This window comes from Tursiops truncatus, chromosome 3 (genome assembly GCF_011762595.2).
Source record: "Tursiops truncatus isolate mTurTru1 chromosome 3, mTurTru1.mat.Y, whole genome shotgun sequence".
Classification (NCBI taxonomy): domain Eukaryota; kingdom Metazoa; phylum Chordata; class Mammalia; order Artiodactyla; family Delphinidae; genus Tursiops; species Tursiops truncatus.
The window spans coordinates 126,901,188-126,923,230 of record NC_047036.1 but is presented as its reverse complement, the minus strand read 5'-3'; the positions used below and the strand labels follow the sequence as shown (position 1 = coordinate 126,923,230).

General features: G+C 46.7%; 1 protein-coding gene and 1 long non-coding RNA gene across 2 annotated transcripts; one reads left to right on the top strand and one right to left on the bottom strand.

Moving 5' to 3' along the window:
- Positions 1–5,268: 5,268 nt before the first annotated feature.
- On the bottom strand, positions 5,269–18,609 carry GM2A (ganglioside GM2 activator). The gene is made up of 4 exons (XM_019924763.3): positions 18,395–18,609; positions 13,091–13,252; positions 7,486–7,668; positions 5,269–7,147 (listed from the first exon to the last, which is right to left on the bottom strand). Exons 1-4 carry the CDS (start codon positions 18,482–18,484, stop codon positions 6,992–6,994), a joined length of 591 nt encoding a protein of 196 aa, XP_019780322.1. The 5' UTR covers positions 18,485–18,609; the 3' UTR covers positions 5,269–6,991.
- Positions 7,664–18,603, top strand: LOC141278345 (uncharacterized). Its single transcript, XR_012330921.1, has 2 exons — positions 7,664–8,327; positions 10,888–18,603. It is a non-coding gene; the product is annotated as an uncharacterized lncRNA (long non-coding RNA).
- Positions 18,610–22,043: the final 3,434 nt, after the last annotated feature.

Sequence of the window (22,043 nt, the reverse complement as noted above, 5' to 3'; positions counted from 1 at the left end):
TTGCTGCTTTCAATAATTTTTCTTTGCCTTTAATTTTTGCCAATTTGATTACTATGTGTCTCGGCGTGTTTCTCCTTGGGTTTATCCTGTATGGGACTCTCTGCACTTCCTGGACTTGGGTGGCTATTTCCTTTCCCATGTTAAGGAAGTTTTTGACTATAATCTCTTCAAATATTTTCTCTGGTCCTTTCTCTCTCTCTTCTCCTTCTGGGACCCCTGTAATGCGAATGTTGTTGTGTTTAATATTGTCCCAGAGGTCTCTTAGGCTGTCTTCATTTCTTTTCGTTCTTTTTTCTTTATTCTGTTCCGCAGCAGTGAATTCCACCATTCTGTCTTCCCGGTCACTTATGTGTTTTTCTGCCTCAGTTATTCTGCTATTGATTCCTTGTAGTGTATTTTTCATTTCCGTTATTGTATTGTTCATCTCTGTTTGTTTGTTCTTTAATTCTTCTAGGTCTTTGTTAAACATTTCTTGCATCTTCTCGATCTTTGCCTCCATTCCTTTTCCGAGGTCCTGGATCATCTTCACTATCATTATTCTGAATTCTTTTTCTGGAAGGTTGCCTATCTCTACTTCATGTAGTTGTTTTTCTGGGGTTTTATCTTGTTCCTTCATCTGGTACATAGCCCTCTGCCTTTTCATCTTGTCTACCTTTCTGTGAATGTGGTTTTTGTTCCACAGTCTGCAGGATTGTAGTTCTTCTTGCTTCCCTACAACTTTTTATTTTGAAAAAACTTTGAAGTGGCAAAAATAATAGAGTCCCCATATACCCTTCACCTAGCTTTCAATAATGTTAACATCTTACCCAAACAGAGCACAGTGATCAAAACTAAGTAATTAACACTGGTGAAATCCTATTTCTGGTCCTTTTTCTAATCCAGCATCCAATCCAAGTTCTCACAATTTCTATATTCTCTTCTAATCTATGACTGTTCCTCAGTCTTCCCTTACTGTTCATGGCCCTGATGCTTTTGAAGACAACTATCCAGTTATTTTGTATTGTTTCTCAATTTAGGTTTGTGTGATCTTTCTTTTTTTTTTTTACATCTTTATTGGAGTATAATTGCTTTACAATGGTGTGTTAGTTTCTGCTTTATAACAAAGTGAATCAGTTATACATATACATATGTTCCCATATCTCTTCCCTCTTGTGTCTCCCTCCCTCCCACCCTCCCTATCCCACCCCTCTAGGTGGTCACAAAGCACTGAGCGGATCTCCCTGTGCTATGCGACTGCTTCCCACTAGCTAGCTATTTTACGTTTGGTAGTGTATATATGTCCATGCCTCTCTCTTGCTTTGTCACAGCTTACCCTTCCCCCTCCCCATATCCTCAAGTCCATTCTCTAGTAGGTCTGTGGCTTTATTCCTGTCTTACCCCTAGGTTCTTCATGACATTTTTTTTCTTAAATTCCATATATATGTGTTAGCATACGGTATTTGTCTTTCTCTTTCTGACTTACTTCACTCTGTATGACAGACTCTAGGTCTATCCACCTCACTACAAAAAGCTCAATTGCGTTTCTTTTTATGGCTGAGTAATATTCCATTGTATATATGTGCCACATCTTCTTTATCCATTCATCCGATGATGGACACTTAGGTTGTTTCCATCTCCGGGCTATTGTAAATAGAGCTGCAATGAACATTTTGGTACATGACTCTTTTTGAATTATGGTTTTCTCAGGGTATATGCCCAGTGGTGGGATTGCTGGGTCATATGGTAGTTCTATTTGTAGTTCTTTAAGGAACCTCCATACTGTTCTCCATGTGTGATCTTTCTTGTGATGAAATTGAGATTATACGTTTTGGACAATACCAGAGAAGTGTCACTGTCCTTTATCAGTGCACCATATTGGGAAGTGCACGATGTCAGTATGTCTTACTGGTGATGTTAAATTTGATCAGTTGGTTAAATGGTGTCTGCCAGGTTTCTCCACTATATTTTTCCCCTTTGTAATTGTATCCTGTAAGGAGATATCTTGAGACCATGCAAAATCCTGTTTCTCATCATACGTTTATCCAATAATTTTAGCACACATAGATGTTTCTTGTCTGCAACAATTCTTACAATGGCATTTGCCTAATGACGTTTTTTTCCCCATTTTTGCCATTTCTTCTACATTTAATTGGGATTCTGTTGTGTATGGATGCAAGGATGTTTATTCAATGGATTATAACCCATTACTGTCAATATTTCTTTTCTTGCTCAAGTTGTCCAAGATTTGGCCACTGAGAGCTCAGGTTGGTTCCTGTGTCCTTTCAATATGCCCCTATGCTCTCAGTGTCCATAATATACTTATTCATTTTCTCAATGCTAATATATACATGAAATACTTTCAAAATTGCTAACTGCTACTCCTGTGAAAAAACGAATTGACTAATAGAGTACATTCAGTATTTGTGTGCAGTTCCTTTTTTCTGTTGCTTTATAGTACCCCATCAAAATACTGTAATTTTATTTTTTCCCCACCCATTTCAGTGTGGTTGTATTATTTGAAATGGGTTTTCATTTGAAATAGGTTTTGTTAGTTTGTATTCCATGTTAAATTTCCCTTATCTCCTGGTTGATTTTAATCATGATTTGGGAATCAGAAACATTATATGGTTCTAAGAGTCAGATACACAAAAAGATATACTCAGAAGCATCCCATCCTCTTCATCCTTTATAAACTGTTATCATTTCCCTCTTCTTTCCACTCTCTGTAAATAAGCAGTTCATTAGTTCCTGGCTCATTTTTCCTTATGTACAAATGAGCAGACACACGTCTATTTTTCTTACACTCTTTTCTTACATGACAAGTAACACTGACAAATTCCCCTCAAGGACTGAATCAGTTTGCATTCCTACCAGCTGTGTATGAGAGGACCTGTTTCCACACAGCCTTGCCTGGTGGGTTGTGGTGGTGTACTTATTTTTTACCAACCCAAGAAATGACAAATGTTATGTCAATATTGTTTCAATTTACATTTTTCTGATCTTGAAGTGAGTTTCAACATTTGTTTTCATGTTTAAGGGTCATTTTTATACCTTTGTGTGAGAGTTTGTCTGTTCAATTCTTTTCCCGGTTTTTCTATCAGGTTTTTGATCCCTTGACAATTCTGTTTTTGGGAGGGGGGTAGGAGTTTATTTATTTATTTTTGCTGTGTTGGGTCTTCGTTTCTGTGCGAGGGCTTTCTCTAGTTGTGGCAAGCAGGGGCCACTCTTCATCGTGGCGTGCGGGCCTCTCACTATCGCGGCCTCTCCTGTTGCGGAGCACAGGCTCCATCCAGATGCACAGGCTCAGTAGTTGTGGCTCACGGGCCTAGTTGTTCCGCGGCACGTGGGATCTTCCCAGACCAGGGCTTGAACCTGTGTCCCCTGCATTAGCAGGCAGATTCTCAACCACTGCACCACCAGGGAAGCCCCGACAATTCTTTATAGTAGGAATATTATTAACCTTTTGTCTATGGTACGTGCTGTAAATATTTTCTTCCAGTCTTTTGACTGGTGTTTCTTGCCAAGCAATTTTTTTCATATGTAGTCAAATGTATCAGTCTTTATTGCCTCTGGATGTTTCACCCATGTTTCCTTTTAGTATTTGTATGGTTTCATTTTTAACACTTAGACCCTGGATTCACTTGGAGTTTATTCTTGCATATGGCATTAAGTATAGATCTAATTTCAACTTTCTCCAAATGGCTTTCCGTTTGGCTCAGCACCATTTATTAAAAAGTTCACTTTTCCCTGTGATTTGAGATTCTCACCATCTCCCCACACAACCTCTCACTGCCCCCCACCAAGACTTGGAGGAGCATCTGAGCCGACAGCATGGCATGGCACACAAAGACTAACCGAACTATCGAGCTTCCTTCCGTGCAAGGATGCAACTGGGAGAATAATGCTCAACTCAAAGATCCAGGAGGGGGAAGAAAGGGCTGGAGAGGTCACAGTGCGATGGGAAGGCAAAAAAACAACCAAGGAAGCTGGATGGTGATGAGACAGAATGAAGCTGAGATAACAAGCAGCACAGGAGACAGAAACAGAAGAGTCAGTCCCTGGCATCACCTCAGCTCACCTGTCCCACTGCCACAAACTCTTCTGGGAGAAACAGCCCAGAAAACAAGCTCCAGAAATCCCGAGATGTCACTCCAGTCAGAATGGGCATCATCAAAAAATCTACAAACAATAAATGCTGGAGAGGGTGTGGAGAAAAGGGAACCCTCTTGCACTGTTGGTGAGAATGTAAATTGACACAGCCACTATGGAGAACAGTAAGGAAGTTCCTTTAAAAACTAAAAATAGGGCTTCCCTGGTGGCGCAGTGGTTGGGAGTCCGCCTGCCGATGCAGGGGACACGGGTTCGTGCCCCGGTCCGGGAGGATCCCACATGCCGCGGAGCGGCTGGGCCCGTGAGCCATGGCCGCTGGGCCTGCGCGTCCGGAGCCTGTGCTTTGCAACGGGAGAGGCCACAACCGTGAGAGGCCCGCATACAGCAAAAAAAAAAAAAAAAAAAAAAAAAAAAACAAAACTAAAAATAGAACTACCATACAACACAGCAATCCCACTACTGGGCATATACCCTGAGAAAACCAAAATTCAAAAACAGACATGTACCACAATGTTCATTGCAGCTCTATTTACAATCGCCAGGACATGGAAGCAACCTAAGTGTCCATCAACAGATGAATGGATAAAGAAGATGTGGCACATATATACAATGGAATATTACTCAGCCATAAAAAGAAACGAAATTGAGTTATTTGTAGTGAGGTGGATGGACCTAGAATCTGTCATACAGAGTGAAGTAAGTCAGAAAGAGGAAAACAAATACCATATGCTAACACATATATATGGAATCTAAAAAAAAAAAAAGGTTCTGAAGAACCTAGGGGCAGGACAGGAATAAAGACGCAGACGTAGAGAATGGACTTGAGGACACAGGGAGGGGGAAGGGTAAGCTGGGATGAAGTGAGAGAGAGGCATGGACATATATACTCTACCAAATGTAAAACAGATAGATAGTGGGAAGCAGCTGCACAGCACAGGGAGATCAGCTCGGTGCTTTGTGACCACCTAGAGGGGTGGGATAGGGAGGGTGGGAGGGAGGGAGACGCAAGAGGGAAGAGATATGGGAACATATGTATAATTGATTCACTTTGTTATAAAGCAGAAACTAACACACCATTGTAAAGCAATTATACTCCAATAGAGATGTTTAAAAAAAAAAAAAGAAAGAAATCCTGAAATGTGATCAATGAGAAAATATGCAGCCACAACAAAGGAGGAATTCTCCTCAAGTTAAAAAGATTTATTACAATTCTAGCCTTCATGTGAGCCCAGAACCCGGGGCTGGTCATGGGTGATTAAGTTGTCATGAGAGGACAGGACAGTGAACAAAGCCAGGCACGTGACATGAGTCCACCTCTCTTCGCTGGATCCCTGCTCCACAGAGTGGCTGCTGGCGGGTCCGCCTGTTCAGCTTCTGCCCCACTCACCCTGACAGTGCTCCAAGGCCAGGGCAGGCAGCCTCGTGACCCCTGAGCTCACAGCTCTGAGGCCGCCTCCACTCCCCCAGCACTGGAGGAGCATTCTAGGGTCAGGCACTATGGCTTTGACCCGATGGAGGGAGACACAGTGGTGGAGGAGTTGTCTCAAGGTTAAAAGGACAAGGCATGCATGTTCTTATATCCAAGGCCACGAACTGGCCACCCATGAGCCAACCAGATTTCCCCAGTGACAAGTCTGTTCGGCCCCTTCTGCCTGCTCAGTATTTAAAAAAATAATTCGTTGCCAATATTTAAAAATTGATTTCATATAAAAGTCTGGATTTCTGGCTTCTCGAGTGAAAAAGAAATTGAGAATATTTGGCAATGCTGGGCCATACTCTCCTGTGGTACTCACTAGCTATAGCTAGATAGCAGCTGTCCCTACGGACCAGATGTGCCCTTCCCAACTCACCCCACTCCCCACATCCCTGATTATACCCCCAGCTCGTGACTGGGCAGCAGCTGCCTCAGATCAGTTATGTTATACAAAGGAAAAAATGGAAGATGTGCCGGCAAACAACATGTTCCTCGTGGTCTCATCACGTACTGATGTCTTGCGCTTTGCCCTGCAGGTACCTGAGTTCACAGACTATCTTAAACACAGAGCATTCTCAGATATCTCTCCCATCACATGCCCTGCCTCTCCAGGATACACTGTGCCCCACTGTTAACTGGGCAAGTCTAGAAAAGAATACTAAATCATAGACGTTAATGGAGGAACAGACTGAGATCGACTCCTTCAGACCCTTCGTTGTAAGAGGGGGGTGGGAGTAAAATGAAAACTGTTAGTACTCTCACTCTGCTTTTAGGTCAGCGATGCACACAAAAAATCAATGAGAAAAATCATAAAGGTACTTCAGGAGACCAAGACTGGGTCAGCCTGAACGTGGGGTCACAAAACGTGTTAGCCCCCTTCCTTGACCATTTAGAAAATGAGTTGAGCTCTTAGAGAGAAAGCCATGGGGGTGAGGAGGAAAATGCAGTGGCCAGCCCAGTAGATGTCCTGGGCTGTCAAAAACCACCAGGCTTGGGGCTTTCCTGGTGGCGCAATGGTTGAGAGTCCGCCTGCCAATGCAGGGGACACGGGTTCGTGCCCCAGTCCGGGAAGATCCCACATGCAGAGCGGCTGGGCCCGTGAGCCATGGCCGCTGAGCCTGCGCGTCCGGAGCCTGTGCTCCGCAACGGGAGAGGCCACAACAGTGAGAGGCCTGTGTACCGCAAAACAAAAAAACAAAAAAACAACAAAAAAAAAACCATGAGGCTCATTCTCCTTTAGGTTAGGGCTGCTGGCCCACACCTAAAAATTTTGTAGGTGGCATAAAATGACTTTCAGCGGGGGAGTGTCATCATTGTAGAAAGGGGCTTGAGAAAGGACAGAGAGTAGAATCTGGCCTTGGCCAACATAAGACAGAAGAAGAGGATGCCTTCCTACATCCCCTTCATTCTGCTGTGGCAGGTGCCACCTTATTTGCTCTTTAGGGAGGCGGAGATTTTGACACAGCCCAGATGCTCCCCGTTGATGCTTAGGGTGATCTTCGAGCGGTAGTTCCCACTGCTGAGCCAGCTGGGCAGCTCCAGTTCAGGCAGGAAGAAGTCAGACTTGGGAAGTGAGTAGGTACCCTGTGGGAAAGGCAGTGGACCACAGGTCAGTGAGAGCCTACAGATGGGACTCTCTCCTGGAGTGACCTCTAGGAATGCAGCTGCAAACCGCCCCTCCTCCCACCCTCCTAAGAGCCAGGTAGAGCACAGAATGTGACAGCAAAAGGACACAAGAGGTCAGATCGAGCTTCAGGTCTCCCATTCACAGTTGGATAAACCGAGGCCCCCAAAAGATAAGTGATTCAGGATAGATCATATCAATTTACACCCACAGACATCCAGGTCTGCAAGAGAATGTCTCCAAACCCCATGTCTCTACTCTAGTCACGGTGGGAATGCTCTCCCCTCTCTATACTTACTCGTTTGAAGGGACAGTGACAGGGAAGCCCATAGGTGTGCAGGGGTTCTGGGCAGGGATTCTCATCGGGAGTTAACACTTCAAGCACATTACAGAAGTTCTCGTAGGTGCAGCTGCCAAGTTGCTCCACACATGGGACTTTGACCCAAAAGCCAGCCACTTCCTTCTCCAGAGTTAGTACCACCTGGTGAGAGAGTTGGAGAAAGTGTAAAATTCCAAGGCAAACATACCAGTTCCTCCGCCTCTTTAAAAGGTCAGCCTTTTATTTTAACAGAGTCTTTAATTGGATGGGATCTGGGAGATATTCTGATCGAGAAATGACAGTATTGTGGCACATGCTCCAACACTATCCTTTCCTGTGCCCGTGGCTGACATTAATAATCAAATGTAACATTTTTCCCCCTGCACTGAACCACAGTCTTATAATTCTTTAGGGAGTCACTACCCATTGGTTGAAGTTGAAATGCACTTGTCATCTAACTGCTAATTGGCTAACTGTGGCACTGCTTCTAGACTTTCCTTCTCAGCCCAATCTTGGCTTCAGAACCTTTTCCTTCAGAGGACTTCAGGCAGCTACCACCAACTGATTGGAGTTGGTTACCAAGATGAAACCCATCTGCTATTCTTGGATCCTATTTTCTCTGTACAGCCATAGAAGACAGAACTGAAAACAATAGGAATTTACAGAGGGATCATTCTGGGATTGCTATTAGGAAGATCTTAACAATCATAGTGAAGTTACAACAGATGGAACTACCTGAAGAAGAGATGGGCTGCCTGGACCCTGTTGCGGAAGCTACAAAAGGACTCCTGCACCCAGAGAGAAGCTGGATGGGGAGACCTGTGAGTACTTCACACCTCTATGCTGCCACGATTCTGCTCCTGTTCTGGAGGTGGGGGCTGACCAGTTGTGCATGGCACGGGCTAAGCATTCACTAAGTATTAGCTGCCTGAGAGCCAAATGAGTGGTGTCTTAGGGACCATGATCGTATCCCCCCAGAGGTGTCAGGGAAGAGTGTCGGGAAAGGGCAGGAGGAAGTCTGATTCTCTGTGGGTGTAATGGCAGGAAACCACTCTCGGCTGTAACATCACAGCATTCTGTGAATCCCAGCCCCCAAGCTCACTTGATTCAGGGCTTTTGTTTCTAAGAGACAAATCCTGGATGGGCACTATTCCCCTTGAGCCTGCTGGGCTCAGACTGGCTCCCCGGGCTGTGGACTCAGTCTTCCAACTGCCCCAGGTGTCAGGATCCAGGTCCAGGAGGAAGGGATAAGTCCGCGCAGCCTGTATCCTGAGTGGACAAACTCAAATTTGCCTCATCCCACTCTGCTGACCCACATGTTATTCCCCACCCCGAGTCATGCACGGTCCCCTCCCAGCCCTCCTGTCTCCTCTCCTGCCAAGCCTGCTTCAACCCCTTTGCCTAGAAAGAGCTGAGGGCCTGGAGTAGAATGCTACTTCGGCCACTTCCTACTCTTGTGCCCTTGGGGAATTTCTTCTGTCTCCATTCCCTTATCTCCAAAATGGGATATTTTAAGAGTGTCTGCCTCTCTCACAAGGTCCCACTGAGTGAGACAATGCCTGTCAAACACTTAGCATAGTGCCTGAAATCCAAAAATTACTTCCTGCTGGACTTCTCCCCTCTATACCCCTCCTTGTTTTGCTAACACCCCAATGAAAATGGTTGAGCCAGTTCTGCCCTGAACAAGAAAGAACACCCAGCTGAGGGGACCAGCGGGGACCAAGTCCTGCCTGGGCTCCTCCCACCACACTGGAAGCCTGTGGGGCTGCATCCACCAGGAGCCAGGCCTCTCCCAGCCAGGACAAGCACAGCACAGGAGGTACTCAGCGGGGGCACCCCGAACTTAAGGCAACAGCCATGCCTGCCGTTTGGGGATTACAAACCATGGCTGATTTTCCAGTCCTTGTTCTCAGTCTACTTGTTCATAGGGCTCAGAAGAGCAAGCAGGGGGAGTTCCCTGGGCGGTCCAGTGGTTAGGACTTGGTGCTTTCACTGCCATGGGCCCGAGTTCAAGCCCTGGTTGGGGAACTAAGATCCCACAAGACGTGCGGCGTGGGCAAAAAAAAAAAAAAAAAAAAAAAATTCAAGCAAAGCTGAGTAATAAAGGACCATCAATCCCTCTACTCCAGGACTACCTTAGCACCTCCACAGCTCAACCTAAATAAACCTCTGTGTCATGGGACCTGGTTCCACAAGACAGACAGAGGCACTGACGGGTAATGGAATCACGATCCCTGTACCCACCAGGGTGCTTGGGCAAGTCCCTTCCCCCCTCAGGCCTCTGCTCCTCCATCTTGACCATGGAGTATTTGGATCTCATGATCTTGAAGAGACCTACCAGTTCTGACATCCTAAGAGTCCAAGTTTCTTGCAAGTTGAAAACAATGACTTTTCTCTTGGCCTCTAGCTCAGGGCTAGGCACACAAGGCTCTAGATAAAGACCCACTGATAGGGGCTTCCTTGGTGGTGTAGTGGTTAAGAATCCACCTGCCAGTGCAGGGGACACGGGTTCGAGCCCTGGTCCAGGAAGATCCCACATGCCGTGGGGCAAATAAGCCTGTGCGCCACAACTACTGAGCCTGCGCTGTAGAGCCCACGAGCCACAACTACTGAGCCTGTATGCCACAACTATTGAAGCCCACGTTCCTAGAGCCTGTGCTCCACAACAAGAGAAGCCACTGCAATGAGAAGCACATGCACCGCAAGGAAGAGTAGCCCCCGCTCGCCGCAACTAGAGAAAGCCCACACACAGCAACAAAGACCCAATGCAGCCAAAAATAAAATAAATTAATTAAAAAAAAAAAAAGACCCACTGTTGGCAACTGACTTGAAGGGGAGACATTTTGATGAGATCAGGGAAGGGGCAGTTATATCTCAATCACAGGGCTCAGGCAGGGGCATTGCAGGTACAGGACTTTAGAGGGGAAGAAAAAGGTAAACCATCAGGGCTGAAAGCTACATGTCTAAAAGCCTGAAATAAGTGTACATGCCAAATGTGGTAGCAATTTACGATTCCTGAGGATGGGGAAACCAAGGTCTCAGAGGCTGGAACTTGAGAGCTCAAAGAAGGGAGTTCTAAATTATGCCAAATCCTGTGGAACACATCAAAAGAAAAAGGCGTTCCTGGACAGACTCTAACCTTGCCCATGGCTCACAGAATCTGGCGAATCCAACTTCTAAAAATTGTAGCTGGCATCAAGTCCATCCAGGTTCCAAATGGGACTTTTTTTTCCCTCTTAATTTTTTGTTATTTAATTTATTTATTTTTGGCTGCGTTGAGTCTTCATTGCTGCGCGTGGGCTTTCTCTAGTTGCGGCGAGCGGGGGCTACTCTTCGTTGCAGTGCCTGGGCTTCTCACTGCGGTGGCTTCTCTTGTTGCAGAGCTCGGGCTCCAGGGAAGCCCCAGATGGGACTTTTGATTGAAGAAATTTCACTTCAACAAGGTCAGAAGAGGAGGAGGTTTCTCTCTTGCCACTAACAGGTGCGTGGCCTGGACCAGTCACTCCTCTCTGGGCCCCAGTAACAAGGAGAGAAGCCATTAACCTTAAGAGCCCTTCAGGCTCATACAGTGCTTGCATCCTAGCAGCTCTCCTGGGGGGCGGGGTTCTTTGCTGTCAAGGGGAAAGTCCTGGCATACTCCCCTGCTAAAACTCCAAGCACTAATTCCACCTGCCTGCCAGAAAGAGCTCAGGAATAGGAAACATTAGACAGATAAGGACACCAGCCTTGAATGCTGACCTGGGGCAAGTTGCATCCTTCTCTGAGCTTCAGTGTCCCTTATCTGTAAAAGGAGACTCATCATCTTTTCTCCTACCCAAGTGGTGAGAGGCTTTCATTTAATAGCTAGTATGCACATACCCTAAAGAGATAAAGGAACCAAATCAAAACTATATACATAAGAGAAATGCAGGAGGAAAGGAAGGGGCAGTGGGAATCTGAGTCCAGTTTTAAAAAGCTCAACGGCCCAAATTTAGGACAGGTAATAAAGTACAGACTGACGATGGTTCAACTTACAATTTTTCAACTTTACGATGGTACAGAAGCAATACACATTCAGTAGAAACTGTACTTCCTGTTATGAACTGTGATCATTTTCAGGGCTAGCAATATGCAGTTCCATTCTCTCTGGTGATGCTGGGCAGTGACAGGAAGCCACAGCTCGCAATCAGCCATGCGATCACGAGGGTAAACAACTTAAACCGTCCTGTACCCAGACAACCATTCTGGTTTTCACTTTCAGTACAGTATTCAATATTCAACACCTTATCATAAAATAGGCTTTGTGTTAAATGATTCTGCCCAACTGTAGGCTAATGTACATGTTTTGAGTGTGGTTAAGGTAGGTGAGGCTAAGCTGTGATGTGTCGTAGGTTAGGTGTATTAAATGCATTTTCGACTTAACGAGATTTTTCAACTTATGCTAGGTTCACTGGGACGTAAGTTGAGGAAGATCTATAATAGAAGATGGGTGGGGGGGAACCCATCTTAATGGCCTACAAAGAAGCCAGAAAAAGGCTGGGGGGAGAAAAACGAGTTTACCAGCTTTTTCCTTCCAAGTCAGTTGTACTGCATCAGTGTTCCTGGAAACTGATTTGCATGGCAGTGGCAGAAGAGCAAGCATGATGGCCAGCTCGCTAAAGAGCTCTTTGCTCCAGACTCAGTGGAGGTAGTGTAGAAATGTGACCCTGGTAGAAAATCACTTGAAGAACAGCGAAAGAAAATGCAGTGACCTAGCCTGGAGAAGACTCAGGAAGAGGTGCTGGGCAAAGCAAAGCCTGAGAGCTGTTTGCACGTACAGGACTCTGTCTGGGTCAAAGAAGCCACAGGAAGAGATTGATACTAACGGAAATATTAACAAGGGCTAACATGTACCGAGCTGGTCTTGTGTGCCAGGCCCTGTGCAAGGAACTATCCATGTTATTAACTCAGTAATCGCTCAGAGAAATGTATGAGGTAGGGGCTGTGATTAACCAAGTCAAAGGGTAGTTTCAGGTACACAGATTCCAAATCAGAAATCCTTTTAAAGAGTCAAAAGGAAACTGGTGCCAGAAGAGATCTGCACCAGGACAGGCTGAAGGCATACAAGAATACAGTGTATGTCACAACTACTAAGCCCACATGTTCCGGAGCCTGCGTGCCACAACTAGAGAGAAGCCCCGTGCCCTGCAATGAAGAGCCCGCGTGCCGCAACTAAGACCTGATGCAGCCAAATAAACAAATAAATATTAAAAAAATAATAATATGGTATAAAGGTAGCAATGCAAACCAGTGAGGAAAGGACTACAATATATGGAGTTGCAATGGATACACAGAAAGTTTCTATTGTTCTGTATGAAAACATGCAAATATCCACCCCCAAAGCAGGCAACAGGCATGAATGAACTGGTTATTCCTAAACAAAAACACAAAAGGCAAATAAACTTATGAAAGGACATTTAACAAATCTATGCTTCTTTTGCTGCTCTGGGATTCCAGGATTCCAAAATTATTCAGTTCCCTGAGCATACATGCCTCAGGGCCCTCCCTCTGGCCCATAGCACCTTCCCTCCAGCACCTCCCTGAACCTGCCCACCCCTGGGCTCACCTTCAGAGGATCTTTGAGGTACGCAGTGGTCCTGACCTCAGCACTGACGGTCATGTTCCCAGGAATGACAATGGGGTCAGGTTCCACAGTCAGGCTGTTGATCACCACAGGGTCCTTCCCCTCATCGCAGTTATCCCAGGAAAAGCTACTGAGCTGGGAGAGCTAAGTACAATAAGGCAGCAAGAAAAGAAGAGAAAAGAAAAGTTGACAAAAGGAACTGTCACAGGTTAGAAGGATTAACAGAGCAGTTTACTGACAGTGTGCCCATCGGCGAGGTACCTGCCCTCTATGAGCTTCATCTGCAACTCCACATCTGTAAACCCGGAATAACATCGGTCCTACCCATTTCATAGGCAGGACTAAACTAAAAGACAATCTCCCAAAAGTGTGCCGTGAACTATAGAGCACAGAATCACAGACCTTGAACTTCAAAATAGGAGACTAACCATATCCACCTTTGGTAGATACCTTCTCTGATCTCTCACCTCCCTGCTCTCCACTCCTCTCCAGCTAGTCTTGGCATCTCCTTAGAGGGAGGCTTTTGGAGGATTCGGCTTTGCAGCCCATGCCCAGAACCTTATTCACGTCACAGTCCAGGCCCAATCCAGGGCCAGGAACAATAGGGAACACAAAACACAGTGGGAAACATAACAACATCTAACACCCTACCCTCAAGGAGGCACAATTAGCCCAGGGAGGGACTAGGACACACCTGAAAAGATCCCCAGTGGGCCCTCTGTTGATGAACAATCCCTAGTGAACAAACTTGCACAATCCTAACCAGTGCTTTCTTTTTCTTTTCCTCTTTTTTTTTTTTTTGCGGTATGCAGGCCTCTCACTGTTGTGGCCTCTCCCGTTGCGGAGCACAGGCTCTGGACGCGCAGGCTCAGCGGCCATGGCTCACGGGCCCAGCCGCTCCGCGGCATGTGGGATCTTCCCGGACCGGGGCACGAACCCGTGTCCCCTGCATCGGCAGGCAGACTCTCAACCACTGCGCCACCAGGGAAGTCCTAACCAGTGCTTTCTTAACTCCCATTGCGCATGCCCTGCCCTGTCCCACACCCCACGTCCTTCCCCTCCCCTCTGCTGAGCCATATCTCCTCCTCTTCCTCCACATCCCCCAAGAGGTCTCCTGATTCCTCATTCCACCATCGCGTCCAACTACACATGACCACTGACTCCCCACTCCCACAGAACCCTGTCTATGATCTTTAACACTTCCTATACCATGCAGACTCTGCCCACCCACTCACACCTTTCCCAGCCCCCTGAAGGCCACCTGCAAGAGACTTCCAGCATTCCCACCACACACATCCCATCTTAGAAGGAAAACCTGCCAGTACCAAGTCCCCAAGTTGACCCCCATCATCAACACAGCCACGGGTAGGTGGGCCAAAAGAGAATACTTAACCCAGGCCAGGTGGACAGATTCTCTCTGCCTCCAATTTGGGAAGTGAGACAGAGGCAAAATCATTCAGAGGACTTTGGGCTTTGAGCTGTCCTGGGGTCATAAGCTTTAAGTCAGAGCCAGAACACCCAGACTCATGACCAAGCCAAAGGGACAAGAACTAAGGGCTCTGCTGGTCTGTGGAAAAGAGAACAGAGTCGCCCCCTGCCTCCGGCCCCCTATCTAAATAGGCAGTGAGGGGGGACAGCCAGGGGCATGGTTTTAGACTAAGATATAGGTAAATCAAGGCTTTAGTTAGACATGGCTTGAAATCATAGCTCGACCACCATATCATGTGACTCTACAGGCCAGTTTCCCCTTTGGAGCTGCAACTTCCACATCTTTTAAGTGCAGTCATTTCTGCTTTCCTCCCAGATCTGTTGCGAGGGTGAGAGCATGTACGTAAAGCTCATAACACAATGCCAGGCACAAAGCATGAGCTGGCTCCCTAAATGATAGCCATTAGACATCCCAGCCGCCACTTCCTGCCATTAGTTCCACGAGATTCCTTGTATACCTGGAATAAACTTCCCTTTACTTGAGCTTCTTGAAATGGGCTTCTGTCCCTTGGAATGAAGCATTGGGCCATGACTAAGAAAGGCCTGATTCATCCCTGCATTGCCCACAGCCCCTTAGACAGGGTAGGTACCAACAAATGTTTCCTTCAACATTCATTGCGCAGATATTTATGAAACAGTGATCACAGGACTGGGGCCAAGGGCTGTTCACAGAGGTAAACCATTAGAAATGTGCCTGCCCTTCGGTGAGGGGCTTACAGTCCAATGTAAATAACTATTACCCACTATGATCTCTGGGTGCCATAAAAGAAACAAACAGAGGGTCGTGTTGAGAGTAACAAGACTCACTTAAATAGGGTGATGAGGAAGTTATAATCCTGCAGGATGAGGAGTCAGCCACGCAAGTACTGAAGGAATGTCCAGGCAGAGGGAACATGGGCAAAGGCCCCGCACTGGGAAGATGCTCAGCTGCTCTGGGCCCTGCAAGGCCGGTGGGCTAGATGTAGTGGATGAGGCACCCAAGTAAGCTTAGAGGGGTGGCAGGGTCATTTAATTCCTGCCAGACCTCATAGGTCATCCTCAGGAGGCTGGATTTCCTATAAGTGCAATGGAACGCCATTGCAGGAGAGGGCCACGCTCTGGTTCATGGTTGAGAATGGACTGCAGAGGGTTAAGTTTAGAACACGGGAGATCAATTAGAAGGCCACTATCAAATGAAAGCATGCCTGGGATTAAGAGTTGGGCTGGAGGGTGGGTAGGAGGACTAGCCATCTTCTAGAGCTGCTTTCACAAATTCCAAGGCAGCCTGATTCACAGCGAGGATTGATTCCAGGCTGGAGGAAGTGTCCAGAGTACCCCGCTCCTCCCGCCCTCAGGCTCTGGGGAGACTTAACAAGGTGGTTTCTCGATGGCTGACTAGAGGCTTCTGTCGCAGTGAATTCTGCAGCTGAGTCCAGTCTCATCCGGAAAAGGAAGCATGATGGGTTAGCAATGCCCACTAAGGGCAGGCCTGGCACCAGATATCTGTCATCCCAGCCTAGGCTAACATGTGGGAAGAGGCAACGTATAGCAGAGGGCAAAGGCACAGCTGTGGAGGCAGAAATATGCGTCCAAATCACAGACCTGGATTAAAACCACACCTCAGCCGCTCTCACTAGCTGAGAACATGCGTCAGTTGACCCCTCTTGAGGCTCAATTTCCTCATATATTAAATGGGCATAACTATATCTTCTCACAGGGCTACTGTAAGAGTGAGAAGTTTGTATACAGAAAGTACAGGTCACAGCTCCTCAACACTGTCACGGCCATGAAAACACAAGTCTGAGAAACTGTCACAGACCAGAGGAGACTGGGGAGACAGGACAACGCATGCAATGTAGTGCCCGAGACTGGATCCTGGAACAGAAAGAGGATGTTAATGGGAAAACTGGTAGAATTCAAATAAAGTCTAGAGTTTAGCTAGTGGTCATGTACCTAAGCTGGTTTCTCAGTCTTGACAAATGTACCATGGTAATACAAAATGTTAACATTAGGGGAAACCGAGTGAGGAGTGTGTGGGAACTCTGTACTGTCTTTGCAACTTTTCTGTAAGTCTAAAATTACTCCCCTAAAAAGGTTTATTAGGGAAATAAAGAGCAAAGCACCTGGCTCAACACATAGCACACAGTATGTGCACAATAAATGACATTAGACAGTTATCAGAGAGTCTATTAGACAGTTATCAGAGAGTCTATTAGACAGTTATCAGAGAGTCTATTAAGTACCTATTTTGCACCCAGCCTGGGGCTACACATTGTCCCCTTTTATCTAAGGATCACCACAGCCCAGGGGCATGAGACTGGGTTAATGCTTTTGGAGGAACTGGAACTCCCCTTTTCCTGATGCTCAAACACTATCACCCCACAGCCTTCATGTGGCCCAGGGTTTCAGGGTAAGGTTCCGAATCACATGAGCCCAGAGAAGACCCGGTGATAGCAGATAAGAATGGAAAGTGCCCCTTGCTGTGTAACCTCAGATGAGTCCCCCATCCTCTATGGGGCTGGGTAAGGTGGGTGAACTCCCTGATGTCTCATGGCCTCTCTAAAACTGCCAACGTAAGACCCTCTGGTCTGGGACGGCATCCAGAGCCAAGACGTGTAGGAGAGCGAGAGCGGGGATGTAGGGCTGGTTCCAGATGTAGCCACACCACTTCATAGTGGTCAGACCTGGAGCCAAGAGAAACGTTCTCAACCTATACTCAGGAACTAACTGTGAACCCTCCGGGCCAATAAGGCCAAGAGTTCTTTGCTCCTCCATTCAATAGGCAAAATAGACTCCTTGCCCCTGGGGCAGGGTGAGGCCGAGCCCACTGGCTTCTATCACTTTATGAGTTTAAGATATAAGAGCTTTTCCATCCACGGAAGCATTTCCCTTCACCCACAACCATCAAAGAAAGGCAGGTTGGCACTATCCAGCCCATTGTACAGATAAGGAGACCAAGGCTTAAGGAACCCAAATGCCACTCCCATGGATTAGAGACAGAGGAGGAATCAGAAGCCAAGCCTCCTAGTCCTATCCCACTTTCCCTCACACCGCCCTGTTCCTGGCTCTGACAAATATTTCCAAAGAGGTTAGCAGGAGGGGACCTAGGCTGGGCCTCTCTCTTTGACTGCTGCCAGAGATACCAAGTGTCTGGCCCCCAGGTATGCAGCAAAGAGGAACTAGGCTTCTCTACTTCTCAGAATGACAGAACTTCCCCTTTCCCAGGGTCTGGAGCACAGGGTGCATGAGAAGATAAGGGAGAAGCTTGTAGGCTGTTGCCTCTGCATGCCTCACACCCAGGAGCAGGGCTGCACCTTTGTCGCCAGAGGAGCAAGTATGGACCTTCTGGCCTGAAAAGCCTCTCAAACCCACCCACCCACGAGGAGGAGCAGCGCCTCAGAGCAGTACAGAGGGGAGGGAAAAGGTTCCAGGCATTTTCATGGCGGAAAAGAGAGGGCACGTAAACGGGGCTGCGTCTCTGGGCCTGGGATTAGAGCCTTGGTCTTGCAGTTCCGTAAAATTTCACTCAGACGTTTGGAAAGAGGACAGGAGTACAGACGGGACTGAGATTAACCCTTCCAAAACAGTCTGGAGCAGAGCAAAGCCTTACAGCCCACCCCTCTGTACAGATGGGGAAACTGAAACCCGCAGAGAGCAAAGGACCCACTCAGAATCCCACAGTTAGTGACTTTGGGAGGCTCTGCTGAAAAGAAGTAATTCTAGAGACCGGAAAGGCCACCCCCATATCCCACCCCAGCCCGCACATCCCGAGCTGGGCTGGGATGCTGGAAGCAGCCTCCTAAAGGATAGGATGCTCACCCGGTTCGAGAAGACGCGTGCAGCAGCCGCTGGGCCGGCGAGAAGCAAGCCTAGGGAGATGAGGAGAGGAGCCTGCATCAGAGGGTTCATCGCAAAGGGTGAGTCCTCACCGGGTTAACTACAAGGTTCGTGGAGGCGACGACGCCTTTAAATGCCTGTCTGTATTGGTTATGCAAAGCTGTGCATTGCTAGGCAAAGCTGAATGCGGCCGCTTCCTCGTGCGTCCCGTCCCCTCCGGATCTGAGATTTCGGGGCCGGGGATTGGACAGAGCTCTCCCGGATCCGCCCCCCAAAGGTTCCTCCTTTAGCCCCGCACTTCGCCCGTGGGCGACAGGCCCCGCCTTCAGTGGCGAAGGCAGAGCCTGAGAAGAAAAGGGGCGGGTTGAGTACGGGGCGGCGCGGGGCCGGAGCGCGAGGGAGGGGCGGGGCTGTTGTTTATGAACTCACGCTGTGAACCGTCGCTGCTGGAAGGGCCGTCATGTTTTCGTTCGCCCAAGTCCTTCTTGACAAAAATATCATGCTCCCTGTCGATACTACGCTTCCCCTTAGCTGTGTTACAGATCACTGTGTCTTTTAAATAATTATTTTAATGATAATGATAATTTTTAGTAAGTGCTTTAATGCATGCCAAGCGCTGTTAAGCACTTAACGAGGGAATCCATTTTTTTGCTCCACTTTACCACTGAGGAAACATACATGATAAAGCAGGTTAGCTTTGCCAAGGTCACACAGCTAAGAAGAGATAGAGCAAGGATTCTGCTTATATATACCTCATCAGCCAAGATTTCCCTAAGCTACTACACTTCGTAGTTGAGGTTTAATTTTTTTAAAAGCAATAGGGACCCTATTCCTGCCAAATTACCATTAGATTGTAAACCCCACAAGGGGTGGAACCATGACTTCTGGTCACTAGTAATGTGACACATAATAGGCAATCTTTGTTGAGTAAATGAACGCATCAATAGAATTTAAAACAACCTAATCATCTTTTAAAAGAAATTTTTAATTTTGGAATTAATTTTAGATTACAGAAAAGTTGCAAAAATAGTGCAAAACTCTCTCCTAGTTTCCCCATTGTTAACATTGAGATATAAGGGTATTTTTTTATAAAAACTAGGAACCAGCATTGATGTATTAACTAAGCTCTAGACTTCACCTGATCTTTTAATATGCTTTTCTAATTGTACACCTTCCTCCCATTCTGATAATCCCTTCCCTCTCTCATCTAGCACAACCTCTTCATTATACACAAGTGCAATTTCAGGCCCCCTGAGTGAGAGGACTTGTCCAATGTCACATAGCAGAAGCAAAACTAGAACTCACTTCTCCTGAGGCTGTTCCCTCAGAGGTATAAGTGGTGTCAAACTAATGAAAGGGTTCATGCAATCAAGCACACATCTCGGTAGAAGGTTGCTGCTAGTCACAAAGAACAGATATCTCAGTCAATGGTTTTAGTGCTTTTCTAATTACAGGAAGATGCAAGAATCAGGTTCATAAAAATTCTTCCTGAACATATCTAAATATCTAAGGCCTGTTCTGTCAGTTTTCCCAGAGCACAGAGTGTCTCATCCTAATCTCCTCCCTGAACCCCTTTCAGGCTGCACTGTAGGTAGAACTGGATGGTGGGCAACATTCTTTGTTTTACTCTTTACTTGCGGATTGCTTTTCTTGAATAGACCCTAGTTTTTGTGGAGGTGGGGTAGGGTTATAGGAATGGGGGCAGGGCCTTTATTTTGTCTGACTTGAATCTATAAATATTTTTTGAATGAGTGAATAGCTTAGTACTGGGAGGTAGTTTGTTGCTGTTATTATTATTATTATTAATCCTTGTTTTGCAAATGAGGAAACTGAGCCCAGAGAGGTTAAGGCCCCTGCTCAGGCTCTTACAAGACAAGCCTAGGTCTGCCTGACTGGAAGCAAGCACCCTGAACAAGCTACTGTCCTGTTCTTTCTTGCATCTTCCTTATGGTCTTGGTTTCCAGTCACTGTGTCTCTGGCTTTGCACAATCTCCTCCAAAGCCCTCCAGATGGAGATGTCAGGCACTCTAATTCCCAAGAGATGTGCCCCCTCATTGAGAGGTTCTCCTAAGTGGCCAGGAGATTTGACCTTTTACTGCCCAAGACCATTGACTTCTTGTGTGAAGGAGTGTGCCTGAGGCTGAGAGAATGGAGACTTTAGGAGCTGGGAGGAAATGATGTAGGGCTGCAGCCCGAAGTCCTGCAGTCCTTGCAGTCGCCCAGCCATGAGACTGAAGAAAGAACCCAGAGGGAGTCAGGGGCAGAGGCATCAACTATTGGACAGGGAATCTTGCAAGTCAGAGGCAAATGTCCTGGAACGACCCCCCACTGTGTACGGATGGCAGCTGGCAGGGCACAGCTGCAATCTCCGCTACACAGGGGAGGAGGAGGCTATTAGTTACAGGGGGCATGACGTCAGAAGGGCTCCTTAGTTGCCAGGGGGACTGTTGGAGCCTCCCTCCCTCCCCGCCCAGCTCTTTGGGTTAGTAACCCTTGCAAGGGGGCCACTGTTTCCTGTTGATAACTGAACATACTGGAGCCGTTCTACTTCGAGGACTAGAAACATCATTAGCTGCGTGTCCAGCCGATCATGCAGGTAGTTGCTGATTAACCTTTCACCTTATACATATACACAATGGAATATTACTCAGCCATTAAAAAGAATGAAATAATACCATTTGCAGCAACAGGGATGACATGGAGATTGTCAGTCATACTGAATGAAGTTACGTCAAACAGAGAAAGAGAAATATCAAAGGATATGCGGAATCTAAAAAGAAATGATACAAATGAACTTATTTACCAAACAGAAACAGACTCACAGACTTAGGAAATGAACTTATTGTTACCAGTGGGGAAGGGTGAACAGAAGGGATAGTTAGGGAGTTTGGAATTGACAAAATAAAGGCCCTGCCCCCATTCCTATAACCCTACCCCACCTCCACAAAAACTAGGGTCTATTCAAGAGATGTGTGCTTGATTGCATGAACACTTTCACCAGAATTACACATATACTGACCTCTCCCCCAACTCCCTCCACCTCTTCAGAGCAGTTCCTCAGGACTGAGAGGCTGTCTCCTCGGCTACAGTCCTCAGTAAGTCCCCAAAGAAAACTGAAACTCACAACTCTCATTTTTGGGTTTGTTTGATTGGTTGTTTTTTTTTTTCTTAGTTGACAAGACAAACAAGATACTATCCAAGAGTATTAATACCAAAAGACAAGAAATCAGGTTAAAGTAATACAAAGTGCAGGTGGTCAGCATTCTTGAGTCTAATAACTTTCAGACCATCTGGGAGAAATAGAAACATCTGGGAGAAGAGCCATTGTAAAATTTTAAATGGTCCAGACCATCAGGCCATCATTCTTAGCCAGGACTGCACACTGCACTTCTCTGCAGGGCGTTTACAATTCCCAATCGCCAGGCCATACTCCGGACCAACTACACCTAAATCTCTGGAGGTGGGACCCAAGGTTGGTTTTTTGTTTTTTTTTTAATCCCAGATGATTCAAATGTATGACCAAGGTTGACATAAAGCACCTGGCATACAATAGACGCACATGTACCTAAAAGTGGTAATTACGGGACTTCCCTGGTGTTCCAGTGGTTAAGACTCCACGCTTCCACTGCAA

Bases quoted from the DNA above. Each gene is read 5' to 3' on its own strand.
- GM2A (XM_019924763.3), bottom strand. From the start codon at position 18,484: ATGAACCCTCTGATGCAGGCTCCTCTCCTCATCTCCCTAGGCTTGCTT. The intron at 13,253-18,394 runs GTGAGCATCCTA...TATTGTACTTAG, and splicing joins CACGCGTCTTCTCGAACCGG to CTCTCCCAGCTCAGTAGCTT. The intron at 7,148-7,485 runs GTAAGTATAGAG...CCTTTCCCACAG, and splicing joins GTCACTGTCCCTTCAAACGA to GGTACCTACTCACTTCCCAA.